This window comes from Gobio gobio (assembly GCF_949357685.1).
Source record: "Gobio gobio genome assembly, chromosome: 6".
In the NCBI taxonomy this organism is placed as follows: Eukaryota; Metazoa; Chordata; class Actinopteri; order Cypriniformes; family Gobionidae; genus Gobio; species Gobio gobio.
The window spans coordinates 53,680,264-53,695,612 of record NC_137102.1 but is presented as its reverse complement, the minus strand read 5'-3'; the positions used below and the strand labels follow the sequence as shown (position 1 = coordinate 53,695,612).

General features: G+C 45.5%; 1 protein-coding gene across 1 annotated transcript in view; it reads left to right on the top strand.

Annotated features, from left to right (window-relative positions):
• hecw1b (HECT, C2 and WW domain containing E3 ubiquitin protein ligase 1b) overlaps window positions 1-15,349 on the top strand; it is a gene marked incomplete at its 5' end in the record, with an annotated part of 68,693 nt that overhangs the window by 43,803 nt on the left and 9,541 nt on the right. The window contains 9 exons of the mRNA XM_079820602.1: window positions 9,453-9,574; window positions 10,049-10,234; window positions 10,323-10,457; window positions 10,537-10,642; window positions 10,772-10,868; window positions 10,963-11,046; window positions 11,194-11,300; window positions 13,511-13,570; window positions 14,034-14,148. Of these exons, the coding sequence (XP_079676728.1) occupies window positions 9,453-9,574; window positions 10,049-10,234; window positions 10,323-10,457; window positions 10,537-10,642; window positions 10,772-10,868; window positions 10,963-11,046; window positions 11,194-11,300; window positions 13,511-13,570; window positions 14,034-14,148 (1,012 nt within the window). The remainder of the gene's footprint in view (window positions 1-9,452; window positions 9,575-10,048; window positions 10,235-10,322; window positions 10,458-10,536; window positions 10,643-10,771; window positions 10,869-10,962; window positions 11,047-11,193; window positions 11,301-13,510; window positions 13,571-14,033; window positions 14,149-15,349) is intronic.

The following is a 15,349-nucleotide window of genomic DNA, read 5'->3' as shown; positions in this document are numbered from 1 at the left end:
CAAATCATGCAGTTAGCTAATATCATTTATTCATTTAAGCAGAAGCAATGATCTCATTAAAGCAATTATTACAAGTTGTGATCATAATGATTACAATATATAGACAATTTGGCAGTGGTGCATGTTGGTTCAGAGTTGGCGTCATCTGAAGTCCTCGCAGGAGTTGGCGTCATCTCTTCACAGGTGTTGGGTCATCTGAAATATTCGTAAGAGGATGGATCCAAATTGGAGCTGGCGTACTCTCTAGTTACCTCGGGATGGGCGTCCGGAGGTAGAGACAGAAAAACAAATAGAAAAAATGAGCGTAGCTGCTGTTCATAACATTTCAAGCAAAATATAATCATGTGCATTTCATCTTATAGAACTGAAGTACAAGGTTATGAGAATGCTTGGTTGAAAAGATTTAGTCTTTAATCTAGATTTAAACTGGGAGAGTGAGTCTGAGCCCCGAACATTATCAGGAAGACTATTTACAGACACATTTCAAATCTTCCATTTATTTCTAAAATACTAGAAAAAGTTGTGTCCGCTTAATTGTGCTGACACACAAGAGTCTCATAAGACTCATTTTTTTCTTGACCTGCATTTTGGTCTAACAGTAGCTTGTTTATTGAGGATGCCGGAGATCACCTAGTAATGATTTACAGAAATCTAGTCTAGAGGTCATGAATACATTGACTAACTTTTCAACTTATCAGAAACATATAACATGTTCCATAGCTTTGATGTTTCTGAGGTCAAAGAAGGCTGTTTGTAACATATGAAATATGAATTTTGAAAGACAAGTTGCTGTCCAATATAACACCCAGGTCTTTAAATGTAGCGGATGAAGTAAAAGTACATCTTTCTAGATGCTAATTATATTCTAAGAGATTCTGTGTACAGGTTTTTGGTCCAATAAGTAATACCACATTCTAATCCAAATGTAATACAAGAAAATGACCGGTCATCCAATATTTTATATCTTTAACACTCAACTTGGATAATTTAGAGATTTCATCTGGTCGTGATGAAACCTATAACTGAGTATCATCTGCACAACAGTGGAAACTAATGCCATGTTCCCTCATAATATTACGTAGAGGCAGCATATATATTGAGAATAGCGGAGGGCCTAAAATAGATCCTTGCGGCACTCCATAATTTACTGATGTTCAGTTGGATAATTCCTTGTTTAAATAAACAAAATGGTAAGTCAGATAGGCACGATCTTAACCACCCTAATGCCTGTCCTTGAATACCAGTGTAATTTTGTCGATCTAAGAGTATGTCATGATCTATAGCAGTGTTTCCCAACCTTTTTTCAGTCATGGCACCCTTTGAATATTTTTTTCCATTTTGTGGCACCCCCTCGCTTACGTTACGCTAGGGGTGTAACGGTACAGATTGCTCACGGTTCGGTTTGTATCACGGTTTTAGGTTCACGGTTTCGGTACGGTTCAGTATTTGCTATGTTCAGGGAAAAAGGGAGTACTGTCAAATAAAAATAAAGAAAATAATAAGAACAAATAATTTAAATACAAGCAGCAGCACAAATAAATACTATAGAGCAAAGATACTAATAAAATAAACTATGCTTTTCAGGTTTTTCAGGTACGTCTAACATTAGTTCCCTTTCGTTCAGTCACTACGACGTACGTTAGTGACTAACGAATGGGGGTTTCGCTTAGAAGCCAATCATCTTCATCGTATTCAACAGCGCCCAATGGCAGTGCCAATGCCATGGGCATGCGGAATTTGCATGCGTAACTCCGCCCCACCTCGTGGGTATATAAGGAAGTACGCTGCGAACATCGCATTATGTTTCTGCTTTGGAGCCAAGAGGATCTCTTCACTCCTACAAGCCTGAATTCTGAAGTCTTCTCTTCAGTCTTCGAGAGACCAGCGGTTCTCCAGGGTGTTGGTGTTACGGCGCGTTCCAGCGATCTCATGCTGCCTGCCTGCTGATCTGTGCAGTGATCTGCAACAGCTGTGTGTGTGTTTCCCTGGGCGCTTCGGCACTCTGCAGAGCTTTCCTCTCACAAAAAGAGCTTGCGCGTGGCACGTCTTTTTCAAGACGGTTCGCCCGTGCACTTCCGGGTGCGATCGATCTCCGTTGCTGTCTATGGGCACATTCACTGCTCGATGTGTTTGGGCTTCAGCACGTTCGGGCAGTGTTTGTGGATGCGTCATGTTCCCACTGCGGGAACGTGACCATCGCGATGTTGCGGTCGAGACTCAGTGATCTCCGTGAGGAGAGAGAGTCCCCTCTGCCACACCCCAATCTACCGTCTCCGAGTGAGGCGGTACTTTGGCTGGTGGCCAGGGTGACCTGAGTGCGGTGCCGTGGTATTAAGAACCCCGACGATCATTCCTCGGGCCACGCCCCCTCTTGCACATTGCTTAAACCCGCGAGTGTTGGACTGAAACAGCGGCCCGTCTCTGACGCCTCGTTCGTTTCGTTCACGCTCCAGATAGCAGTGAGATGTCGATCGCCGCATCCCAAGGTGGGCTGGAGTCCTTTGGGGATGACGATTAGGAGTTGTGCTCCGCCTCCGGGTGTGTCAGCGCTGCCTGATCCGACCTAAGGTTGACAGCCATGTTATCTCGGGCAGCCGCGAGTCTCGCGCTGGTGTGGAACTCCGCCCAGTCGCGAGTGCTCGTGGTTGCGCGATTGGTTTTTGGGGACGGCACCCGACAGCTGTTGGGCCCCGCCCCCAATGCCTTTCGCTCCCGAGGTGCATGAGGAGATCACGCGGTCCTGGAAGTCCCCGTGCTTCCCGCGATCGTTTGGTGGCCTCCTCCACCTTCTCTGCCCTTGATGGGGCCGCGGCCTAGGGTACACTGGGGCCCCCTCACCCCCACTGTTGAACTCTCTGTTGCGCACTACGGTGTCCACAGGGGGCTTGACGTGGCGTGGTGTGGCTGTCCTAAGCACCCTCCCAAAGCCTGTGGGCTCGTCTACTTCGGTGGCGTGGTCCTGCAGAGCTACGGGCAGGCCGCCGCCCCGTTGCACATGCACAAGGGTGGAGCCGACCCAGGGCTCTTCATTGAGCTGCGTGCCGCGACTGATCCCGCCCCCGGGCGGTGAAGGTGGCCACACGCTCCCTGGGTCGGGAGATGTCCACAGCTGTGGTCCGGGAGAACACCTGGCCTTACCTGGTGATTTGGAGGACGTTGAGTGGGCCCGCCCCCTCAACTCACCCATATCCCAGGCTGGCCTCTTCGGCGGCGCGGCTGGGAACTGCGCCCAACAGTTCTCGGCCGCCCCAGAGCAGACTGAGGCTGTAACACGTACTGCCCCGGCGGCCAGCTGCTGCACCAGCCGCCGGCTCAGTCGCCTCAGTCCGCTCGCCGCCGAGGGCGCCCTCCCTCCTCCCGCCCGGCCCCAGCAGCAGCCTTCACCCGGGCCGCGCCGTGGAGGTGGTTGAGGATGACGCCCAGTCCGCTCCCCAGCCTGGTTAAACGCCACGCTGGAAGTGGACAACTCAGAGACAACAGTGGACAACTTCCCAGGGGATGGTAGCAGGGCCTCTCCTTCCCCCGGTGGAGGGCCGGGGGAAAATCCTTCCGCTGCTGGCCCCCGGGCTAGCAGCGCTTGGGAAGAACCCATGTTCCTGTCTCTGAGAGCCCAGAGACCGGTGATGACAGTGCGCGCCACCCACGGGTCCCGCCACTCGCATCCCTCTCTGTCGCCAGCCTCCTGGCAGAGCAGACCCCAGTGGAACGCGCGTCCTTCCCTGGTCTCCTCTGTCAGGACGCAGCCGTTAACCGCACCCCCACACCGGGACGCCCAACAGCCTCCCTTGTCCGGGTCGGTAACGCTGCATCGCTGCCCCACTCCGGGTACACCTGTAGTCCGTTTGACCCCGCTGGTGCAGTTCCTGGGAGCCTGGCTTCAGATTCCAGGGCTGTCCCGCTGGGTCGCGAAGACAGTCAGGTGCGGCTACGCGATTCAGTTCGCGCAGGTTCCTCCCCGCTTTCGGGGAGTCCGTTCCACTATGATCGCGGCTAATGCCCCCGTCATGCGAGCGGAGGTTGCCACCCTACTGGCGAAGGGTGCGATCGAACCTGTCCCTCCAGCCGAGGTGAATTCCGGGTGTTACAGCCCGTACTTCATTGTACCCATAAAGACCGGTGGGCTTGACCGATCCTGGACCTGCGCGTCTTGAACCGTTACCTCCACCGGTTTCCGTTCAAGATGTTGACAGCGAAACGCCTTTTCGAAAGCGTTCGTCCAGTCGATTGGTTGCAGCGATCGACCTGAAGGACGCCTACTTCCATGTCTCCATTCTACCTTGACACAGACCGTTCCTACGGTTTGCTTTCGAGGGGCGGGCATATCAGTACGCAGTTCTACCATTCGGGCTATCTCTGTCCCCTCGCGTCTTTACGAAGATTGCCGAGGCAGCCCTTGCGCCCCTTCGGCAGCACGGGGTTCGCATCCTGAATTACCTCGACGACTGGCTTACTGGGTCACTCTCGAGAGCAGGTTTGCGGACACAGAGATTTGGTGCTCCATCACCTAGCCCGTCTGGGCCTTCGGGTCAACTGGGAGAAGAGCAAACTTTGCCCCGCGCAGAGGATCTCTTTTCTCGGTATGGATCGACTCGGTCGCCATGTGCGCGCTGCTTTCGAGCGAGCGCGCGCAGTCTCTGCTGACTTCCCTTCGACAAGTCGAGGGCAAGAGTGCGGTTCCACTGAAACTGTTTCAGAGGCTCCTGGGGCATATGGCATCTGCAGCCGCGGTAACGCCGCTCGGATTGCTTCATATGAGACCGCTTCAGCACGGGCTACGCGATCGAGTCCCGAGATGGGCATGGCGGTCTGGCACGCTCCGGGTACAAGTGACTCGGGCCTGCTTACAGACTCTCTCCCCGTGGTCGAACCTCAGCTTTCTACGGACCCGAGTGTCCTTAGAACGAGTTTCCAGGCATCTTGTTGTATCAACAGATGCATCATCCACGGGCTGGGGTGCCATGTGCAATGGACAAGCAGCCACGGGCTCCTGGATAGGACCCCAGTGCCTTCTGCATGTCAATTGCCTCGAGTTGCTGGCAGTACGGTTCGCCCTGCACCGCTTCCGAGCGTTGCTGAAGGGTCAACATGTACTAGTCAGGACAGACGACACGGCCGGGCGGTCTACGCTCCCGCCGTATGTCTCAACTCGCCCGCCATCTCGTTTTATGGAGTCAGAAGCATCTGAGGTCCCTTCATGCTGTCCACATCCTGGGAGTCCTGAACCGTGCAGCCTCGAGCTCTCACGGCTTCAGCCACTTCCTGGAGAATGGAGACTCCATCCCCAGACGGCCCAGCTGATATGGGAACGGTTCGGTGACGCACAGGTAGTCCTGTTGCCTCCCAGGACTCTTCCCATTGCTCCCTGTATTATTCCCTGACCTATGGTCGGCACGGATGCACTGGCGCACAGCTGGTCGTCGGGGCTACGCTATTATGCGTTCCCCCAGTGAGCCTTCTCGCACAGGTACTGTGCAAGATCAGGGAGGACAAGGAGCAGGTCATGTTGGTCGCCCCGTTGGCACGGCCGGACCTGGTTCTCAGAACTGCTACTCCTTGCGACAGCCCCTCCCTGGCCTATTCCTCTGAGACTCCTCAGAGACGGGGCACCTTTTGGCACCCGCATCCAGCGTTCTGGAAGCTCCACGTGTGGCTTCTGGACGGGACGCGGCTGGTTTGAGTAGCCCTCCACCTGCGGTGGTCGCTACCATCACTTCCGCTAGGGCAGAGTCTACACGACACCTCTATGCGTTGAAGTGGGACCTCTTCGTCACATGGTGCTCTTCCCGCCAGGAAGACCCCTGGAAATGCCCGATCGGGTCTGTGCTTCGTTTCTCCAGGAGGGGGTGGGACGAAGGCTGTCTCCTTCCACCCTTAAGTGTACGTGGCCGCAATATCTGCCTACCACGATCTCCTGGGAGACAATAAGGTAAGTAGCAGCACGACCTGATCATCAGGTTCCTGAGGGGGGCGAGGAGACTGAATCTTCCTCGCTCTCCTCTCGTTCCCTCTTGGGACCTCTCAGTAGTCTTAAGTGCTCTGTAGAGGCCTCCCTTGAGCCTTTGCGGTCGGCCGAGATTAAGCTCTTGTCTATGAAGACGGCTCTGCTGACCGCATTGGCCTCGCTTAGAGGGTCGGGGACCTGCAAGCATTTTCGGTTGACGAAGCGTGCCTTGAGTTCGGGCCGGCTAACTCTCACGTGATCCTGAGACCCCGGCCCGGATATGTGCCCAAGGTTCCCACCACTCCGTTCCAGAGATCAGGTGGTGAACCTGCAAGCGCTGCCTTTGGAGGAGGCAGACCCAGCCTTGGCATTGCTCTGTCCAGTACGCGCTCTCCGCGCCTACGTAGACATGACGCAGTGTTTCAGGACCTCAGACCAGCTCTTTGTCTGTTATGGTGGAGAGCGGAAGGGAAGTGCTCTCTCTAAGCAGAGGTTGTCTCACTGGATAGTGGACACCATTGTTTTGGCATACCAGCAGCAAGGCCGACCGTGTCCCCTTGGTGTGAGGGCACACTCCACCCGGAGTGTGGCCTCCTCTTGGGCTCTAGCGCATGGCGCCTCGCTAACAGACATCTGCAGAGCTGCAGGCTGGGCGACACCCAACACATTCGCCAGATTCTACAATCTCCGAGTGGAGCCAGTGTCCGACTATGTACTCGCCCCTACGGGTGGCCGGTAATGGGCCAGGCTCAGGTGTCTTCGCTTGCTCGCCATTCCACTCCAAGGACTGGATACGTGCGATATTTTCCTCAGGTGAGCTCCCCGAGAGCCCTGAGCTCCTCCAGCACTGCTTACGCCGACATCAGTTCAGTCTGCCCTTTCGAGCCCAGACCCTCATGTCCGGCCAGGTGCTCCGTGTGCATGGTTCCCCTCCGGCGACCCCCACACGAGTATTCCCACCGTAAGCCTCCTCAGTGAGCAGGTGTCTTTCCCTTGGCAAGTCCCTGCCACCCCTAGGGTTAAAAATCCACCTTCGGCTGGTACCCTAGAGATCTTCCATATGCAACCCTCAGCGGGTCATATGTGTATTCTCTAAGTCCTCCCTACGGTAGGCACCTTGGCATTCCCTCACTGGGATATGCTTCCCAGTGTACCTTGGTAATCCTGTGATAAGTGGGAGTCCTAGGGCCTTAAGTGGCGGGATCTCACACTTACGCAGGGCACTGGATGACAGCTGAGTGGCGCTGTTTTACAGGTTCCCCCATTCGTTAGTCACTAACGTACGTCGTAGTGACTGAACGAAAGGGAACGTCCGGTTACGTATGTAACCCTCGTTCCCTGAGGAGGGAACGGAGACGTACGTTTCCTTAGCCACGTCAGCTGTGCTGCCTGGAACGCGGAGTTCAGTCTTGGCTCCTGCAGCAGTAACATAATGCGATGTTCGCAGCGTACTTCCTTATATACCCACGAGGTGGGGCGGAGTTACGCATGCAAATTCCGCATGCCCATGGCATTGGCACTGCCATTGGGCGCTGTTGAATACGATGAAGATGATTGGCTTCTAAGCGAAACCCCCATTCGTTAGTCACTAACGTACGTCTCCGTTCCCTCCTCAGGGAACGAGGGTTACATACGTAACCGGACGTTTTCAGGTACAGAAATTGATCAAATGTAAAATAACATTGCATATTTGACTGTATAAATTAAAGATTAATCCTATTAAACTTACAAAAGCTATTCAATCAAGAGCAGTGAGTGATGTCCTTGTCTTTTGTTGTATGACATTGAACAGACAGCAGTAAAGGCTACTGCCCCTTTAAGACCTAATGCTCGGATATGTGTCGTTTTTCTCGACTGTATAAAGTTTACTTAAGGCATATACAGACTGTCTGCTAGAATACTCATAAAGATGGACATGTTGACATACTTTTTGTCTGAATTTGAATTTGAAGTGCAGTTCCTGTGCTGTGATGGGGCCTGAATCCTGAAATCCTGCAATTTTTCATATATATATATATATATATATTATTTTGCAGGTTGGAGAGCCTCTTGTGTGTCAGCACAATTAAGCGGACACAACTTTTTCTAGTATTTTAGAAATAAATGGAAGATTTGAAATGTGTGTGTAATTATCCAATTAATTTGGATCTAGTTGTGGTTTCTTAATGAGAGGCTTAAACGGTCTTGGGACATAGAGCTATAGAGATAAAGACGAGTTAATAATATTAAGAGGCTCTCTTGCCACAGGTAACAACTCGTTCAGTAATTCAGTGGGTATTGGATTTAATAAACAATGCAATGATAAGTTTATTTAGCTCTTCCTGTCCTATTGTTGTAAAGCACTGCAATTGTTCTTGAGGGGTGATAATTGAGGCTGAATCATAAAACTCTGTCAAAGGTTGTACATTTACAATTGTATTTTTGATGCTTTCGATTTTCTCAGTAAAGTAATTCATAAAGACATTACTACTAAACTGTGATGGAATATTCAGCTCAGGTGACATCTGTTTATTTGTTAATCTAGCCGCTGTACTAAATAAAAACCGAACGTTTTGGTTATTTTCCATGAGTTTGCGGAGATGGCAGGTTTTTTTTTGCCTTTTTATAGCGGGACATGCTTCTTATGCGAAAGCACAATGTGCTGCTTCTGCACTGCATACCACATACAATCTGCATATGCACTGCACACACAGAGTATGTGTGAAATTGTGGCATTACCCCCAAAAGTGAAAACCATTTGCTCACCTTCATGTCAGTCACAACCTGTTTGTTTGAGTGTTTTTTAACACAAAAGGTGTTATTTTGCACAATATCCAATGCGTCCAGCTACAAATTACAGTATCATTTTTGTAGCTCCATTTAACACATTTTACCATGTTTGAATCCATTTGCAGAATTATGCAGATTTTCCACAAAAAAGCAGAGAACCCCTGCAGATGCCATCAGGGCTTGCTCATTTGCATTTAACAAATGTAGAAAGTAACCAATATCTTTTCTAAAAAGCACAAAAAGTAGCTTAAAATTTGCATATATGCTACATGTCAGGTCTTCATTTCAAGCTTTCTTTGAGGAAAATTAGTATTGTTATTTTCTTATACATGGTATTTTGATGTCTTATGCATATGTTGTGATTATTCTATCAATATTTTAATACATTTTCTATGTAAAGCACTTTGAATTACCATTGTGTATGAAATGTGCTATATAAATAAACTTGCCTTGCCTTGAAAATGTATCAAGGACTGAAAATCAAGATTTTAGTTACTAAAAAACTTTTGTCTTTTGAAGTCTGGTGTGTTCATGGCGCATGTGAGATTTTCTTTGTTTGCATGCAGAACACACTAGACGTAAAAAGACAACAAGAAGGAACTGCACACAGACCTCACATAATCTTGTGAATGTGGCAGGTTTGACCATGTGGAAGCATAAACGAGATTTAAGAGCCAGGTCAAAAGGCAAGATTTTAATTTTGGGTGAACTGTCCCTTTAAAGCATATTTCTTTCATTTAAGAGTCGAGGAGAGAGGCATCATGTTCTCCGGGTCATTGTCAGAAGATCACTTTACTACTGCAGAGTCCAGCAGTCAAATTCATCACTCACCCAGAGTTCTTCACTGTGCTTCACGCAAATTATGTGAGTTTCTACCACACTACACATGTATTTTTTTTTTTTTAATTGATCAAAAGTGACAGTAAAGACATTTATAATGTTACAAAAGATTTCTATTTCTAATAAATGCTTAAGAAATGCAATGAATCCTGAAAAAAATGTATCACGTTTTCCACAAAAATATTAAACAGCACAACTGTTTTCAACAATTATAATAAAAATGTATGTTTCTTGAGCAACAAATCAGCATATTAGAATGATTTCTGAAAATTCGGCTTTGCCATCATAGGAATAAATTACATTTTTAGAATATATTATGATAGAAAACAGTTATTCTCTATTGTAATAATATTTCACAATATTACTGATCAAATAAATGCAGCCTTGGTGAGCATAAGAGATTCTTTCAAAATCTTACCAAACTTTTGAATGGTAGTGTACGTTGTAATTAAGAAGTTTATACTAATGTTATGTCAACTTTCTCTTATTTTTATATAGGGGGCGTATCGTATGTTCACCAACAGCTCGTGTCTGAAACACATGGTCTTGAAGATCAGGCGGGATGCTCGAAACTTTGAGCGCTACCAGCACAACCGCGACCTTGTGACCTTCTTGAATAGGTTCGCAGATGCTCAGCTGGAGCTGCCGCGGGGCTGGGAGATCAAAACAGACCCACAGGGGAAGGTACATCACAGCACGCTGTCCCTAACAGCTCACATCGGTATCCGTCAAGCCATTATTTCAACTGTTTGTCCTCCACTTTTCTCTGCAGTCTTTCTTCGTAGACCACAACAGTCGTGCCACAACCTTCATTGATCCCAGGATCCCCTTGCAAAACGGCAGATTGCCCAACCACCTGACACACCGCCAGCACCTGCAGAGATTACGCAGCTACAGCGCAGGAGAGGTCAGACACACTCACAATCTTGAGGAAATTACTGTTATGTAATATTACCATGTTTATTAGTCCATTTATTCATTTCCAGGCATCGGAGGTGTCGCGCACCCGAGGGGTGTCTTTGTTAGCCAGGCCTGGAAATAGCCTGGTAGCAGCCATACGAAACCAAAGCCAGCAGGAGCCAGTACCATTAGGTAAGTTACACTTAGGGTTGGACAACATTGCTTTTTTTTCTGATGTTGCCTATTTTTAAATAACTATCAAAAGAAGCTCTGTATGTTGATATGTGAGTTGATATGAAAGATTTTCCTTCTGTGTCCCAGCATACAATGATAAGATTGTAGCCTTTTTACGGCAACCAAACATCTTTGAGGTGCTACAGGAGCGACAGCCGAGTCTGGCGAGGAATCACTCACTCAAGTATGACCGTTCGCCTTCCTCTGTTATTGTAATGAAATGCATCCTTAGCACATCCAAGCAGTTCTCAGTTTTTCGGGTGTGTTTATGTCTAAAGGGAAAAGGTGCACCACATCCGAACCGAAGGCACACAGAGACTGGAGAAGCTGTCGTGCGATGCTGACCTGGTCATCCTGTTAAGGTAAAGCACCCAACAGATTAGCCACATGAAAACAAATGTTCCTTTATAAAAATGCAAAGATTTCCTAGGGCTGCACAAGGTGTGAATTTGTCATTTATAATCTTTCACGCATGCTTTCTTTAGAATGTGTTTTGCTGTGTTTTTCAGTTTGTTTGAGGAGGAGATCATGTCTTACGTTCCTCTCGCTTCATTTCACCCCGGCTTTAACTTCTCTCCGCGCTGCTCCCCTGGTTCTTCTCCCCAAAACTCTCCAGGTGAGTCGGCCGAGAGCTTTAACCATAGGCCTCAGTTGGTCTGCAAATGACATTATATTATTTAGAAGACAACTTGATATGATAATTCCCAGTTCAGCTGTAAACATCCATCTCAAATGCTCAACTCGAAATCTCCTGACCACCTTTACAAGACACATTAGCCCATACACATCAGTATTTAGCACCGGGATAAGATCTGAGATGGATATTAAAACCAGTTATTACAGAGCTCTGAAATGCTTGATTCTGATTGTTCAGTTTTGATTCTCCGAGGTCAGTCGGTCGATAATGAATGTTGTCAATAGCAACGCTGTATAATGACCGCTTATCTGGGTATTTGAGGCCGGCACTTCTTTCTCTCATATCACACCGCGGATGGAGGCTGATGCCATCTTCAGCCTCAGTTATCGACTCAATTTACTGTAAAATGAAACCAGATGACTTCAGTATTAATAATAGCCCTATGGTAATATTGTTGAAGTGTTCATCTTGTTGCTCGAATAATTATTTTGTACACTTTAATAGATTATAAGAAAACAAACAGGTACGATTTTAAAACGGTTCTTCCCAAATCAATATTTCCACGTCCCCGTCATTATTTATGTGGTGAAAACAGCTTTTCATAAATAATAATAAGTAGTACTACTATAGATTATCCCATATTTTTTGAGCTTGTTGTTTCATCTCAAATCAGTATATTGTGTCTAATTATTTACTTATGTGGCAAGTAGCCGTGTAATAAGCAGGATAATATACAGTCAAACCAAAAATTATTCAGACACTAGATATAATTTTTGGCTTCTCTAGTGGGTGCAGGACACTATAGTTCATTTTTGTAAGTGAGGATGGCAAAATTAATTAAACTGTGACATGTTATACCCAAAAATACTTCATACAGTGGACTACCAGTAAAATTTATAATTTGGGACCAAAATTATTCAGACACTTTGACCTGACTATGTTTTGCTTAAAGGTTTAGTTCACCCAAAAATTAAAATAATGTCATTTATTACTCACCCTAAAGCCGTTCCACACCCGTAAGACCTCCGTTCATCTTCGGAACACAAATGAAGATATTTTTGTTGAAATCAGGCTCAGTGAGGCCTGCATAGCCAGAAATAACATTTCCTCTCTCAAGATCCATTAATGGACTAAAAACATATTTAAATCAGTTTATGTGAGTACAGTGGTTCAATATTAATATTATAAATCGACAAGAATTTTTGGTGCGCTAAAAAAACAAAATAATAACATATAGTGATGGCTGATTTAAAAACACTGCTTCATGAAGCTTCGGAGCGTATCGAATCAGTGTGTTGAATCATGATTCGGACCGCGTGTCAAACCGCCAAACTGCTGAAATCACAAGACTGATTCGACTCGCTGATTCATAACGCTCCGAAGCTTCATGAAGCAGTGTTTTGAAATCGGCCATCATTATATAAGTCGTTATTTAGATTGGCGCAGCAAAAATATTCTGGTCGCTTTATAATATTAATATTGAACCACTGTACTCACATGAACAGATTTAAATATGTTTTTAGTACATTAATGGATCTTGAGAGAGGGAATGTCATTGCTGGCTATGCAGGCCTCACTGAGCCATCGGATTTCAACAAAAATATCTTAATTTGTGTTCTGAAGATTAACGGAGGTCTTACGGGTGTGGAACGGCTTTAGGGTGAGTAATAAATTACATTATTTTCATTTTTGGATGAACTAACCCTTTAAGTGTTTTTTTCTTTAATTGCTAATGCGACCTTTTACACCACAGACTGAACTAAATTAAGCATCGCTTGGTAATTGATTGACCTAAATTGGTATAATCTAGTTATGTATTTAAATTTAACAGCTGACAGCTGATTGTAAACCATCACATACCTTACTATCAACGTTATCTGACATTATCAAGATGAATTTGTTCTGACACAGTTTAACTCTGAGTTCTTGTCATATTTTATTACCATTACTATAGCGAATAAACTGTGATAATGTGAGAAAATGTTGAAGGTGTCTGCTTACATTTTGGTTTGACTGAACATCCAGCCAGTTGTTATCCCAAAATAAACCTTTTCAGGCTGATACAAGCGATATCAACCTGCTGGATGTACATTATCCCTTACTTAAAGTGATTTATTTACATGAAGATCCTTAAGTGTGCAAGGAAAGTGATAGTTCATTCACACACACTCTGATCTGCTCTGATAAAGGCTTCCTTGAGCGAACTCCTCTCGTTCCAGCCTGCTGTCTGTCTGGTGAGGGCTCTCCAGGTCAGCTGCTCACAAGCCTTAAATACTGTCCCCACCCAGCTGCCCCTCTCTGTGTCATGATGGACATTTTACAGACCCTAAGCCTGTTTTGTGTGAATATTCAAACCTTTGTCCATGGCGTTTCCTTATTGTGTCCATAAAGTGGTTAATTAGTCTTGTTTTGTACTCTTTTATTTTTGTAAAACTTGACTGCATGTTTGGACACTCAAAAACCAGACAAAAAATGATCAAGGATAAACTGTACTCCGGTACACTATCAAAGATCCTTGTCCTGTCTATTACGTAACAAAAGGAACAATCATCTCACCCATTTGTGTGTTTATTCTTGAGGTGAACAATCTCTTCTTTCCTTTGGAGTTGTTTTATGGCCTGCTGATCCTTGTCAGTCATTCCCTGATGAATGATATTTGAAGTAAGCTGGAGTTCACATCTGTGGTGATGTTTTTTTTTGTCTTTTTTTTAGGGCCCCAGAGGGCTCGGGCACCAGCGCCCTACCGGAGAGACTTTGAAGCCAAACTGCGCAACTTCTACCGGAAGCTTGAGGCAAAGGGCTACGGGCAAGGACCTGGGAAGATCAAGTGCATTAACACTTACAATTTACATTCAGTACCGTTCAAATGTTTTGCCGTCAGTGAGATTTTTTCCAAATTGTTTTGTAGTCTCTTTTGCTCACCAAGGCTGCATTTATTTAATCAAAAACACACAAAAAACCTTTTTCTTGAAACACATGAAATTTCTTTTCAGGATTCTTTGATTTAACCCTTAAAGACCTAGAACATTTTTGGGGCGCCTGACTTGCCTCTACTTTTCTTTGTTTTTCTCACCCATTCTAGCAGTTAGCATCAATTGTCATATATCATTTTAAACAGGAGAACATGAAGTTTCCATCTAGCTCATTTGAAGTCCCAATTTTACATTTACTTAATCTGAGAATGGATTAAATTAATAGAATTTTAATGAAAAACGGCAGCAAAAATTGTGTTTTTACTGTGAACTCAAACAGAACTTCATGAAGTTTGGATTTTTTCCTTTAGAAAGTTAGACTTGGTTGTTTTAGACTTCCGGATGAAATTTTATCTAAATGTAACAATCCCTCATCAAGTTATATCCATTTATTATAATATTATTCTAGGCGTTTTTGAGTGAAAACAGGTGTATTTTATTTACTGACAATGTAGATGTGTCCAAAAAAGTTCAGGGAGTAAAATAAATAGAAAGGTTTATATATAATAACGTAACACTGAAACTACAACACAACACAAACTACATACAAATAGAGAAATATACTGACTTTTGTGAGCTTTGTTCTGTGAGAAAGTGCTCTGCATGCATTTTCATGCGCGCAAATACGCTCACTACGGAGCCTCTGAATAATCAATCGCGAGAAATGTGATACTTCTGAAAAGCTGAGATTCTCCTCTTTATGGTGCATTGTACAGCATAAAGATGGGATTAGCGGTTTAACAGTTATTAAACATTTTAGAACATTTAGAACCGTGGGCGGCTATTTAGCTCTTTAAGGGTTAAATAGAAAGTTTCAAAAGAACAGCATTTATTTGAAAATAGAAATCTTTGACAATATTATAAATATCTTTACTGTCACTTTTGATAAATTTAATGCATCCATTCTTAGTAAAAGTATCAATTTCTTAAAAAAAAAAAACTCACTGACCCCAATCTTGTGTGTATGTGTGTGTGTGTGTATAAACATGCTTATTTAATAATTAAAGTAAAGATCAAGTGTAGGCCACAAAAGTAATATCAACAAGATAAATGTCC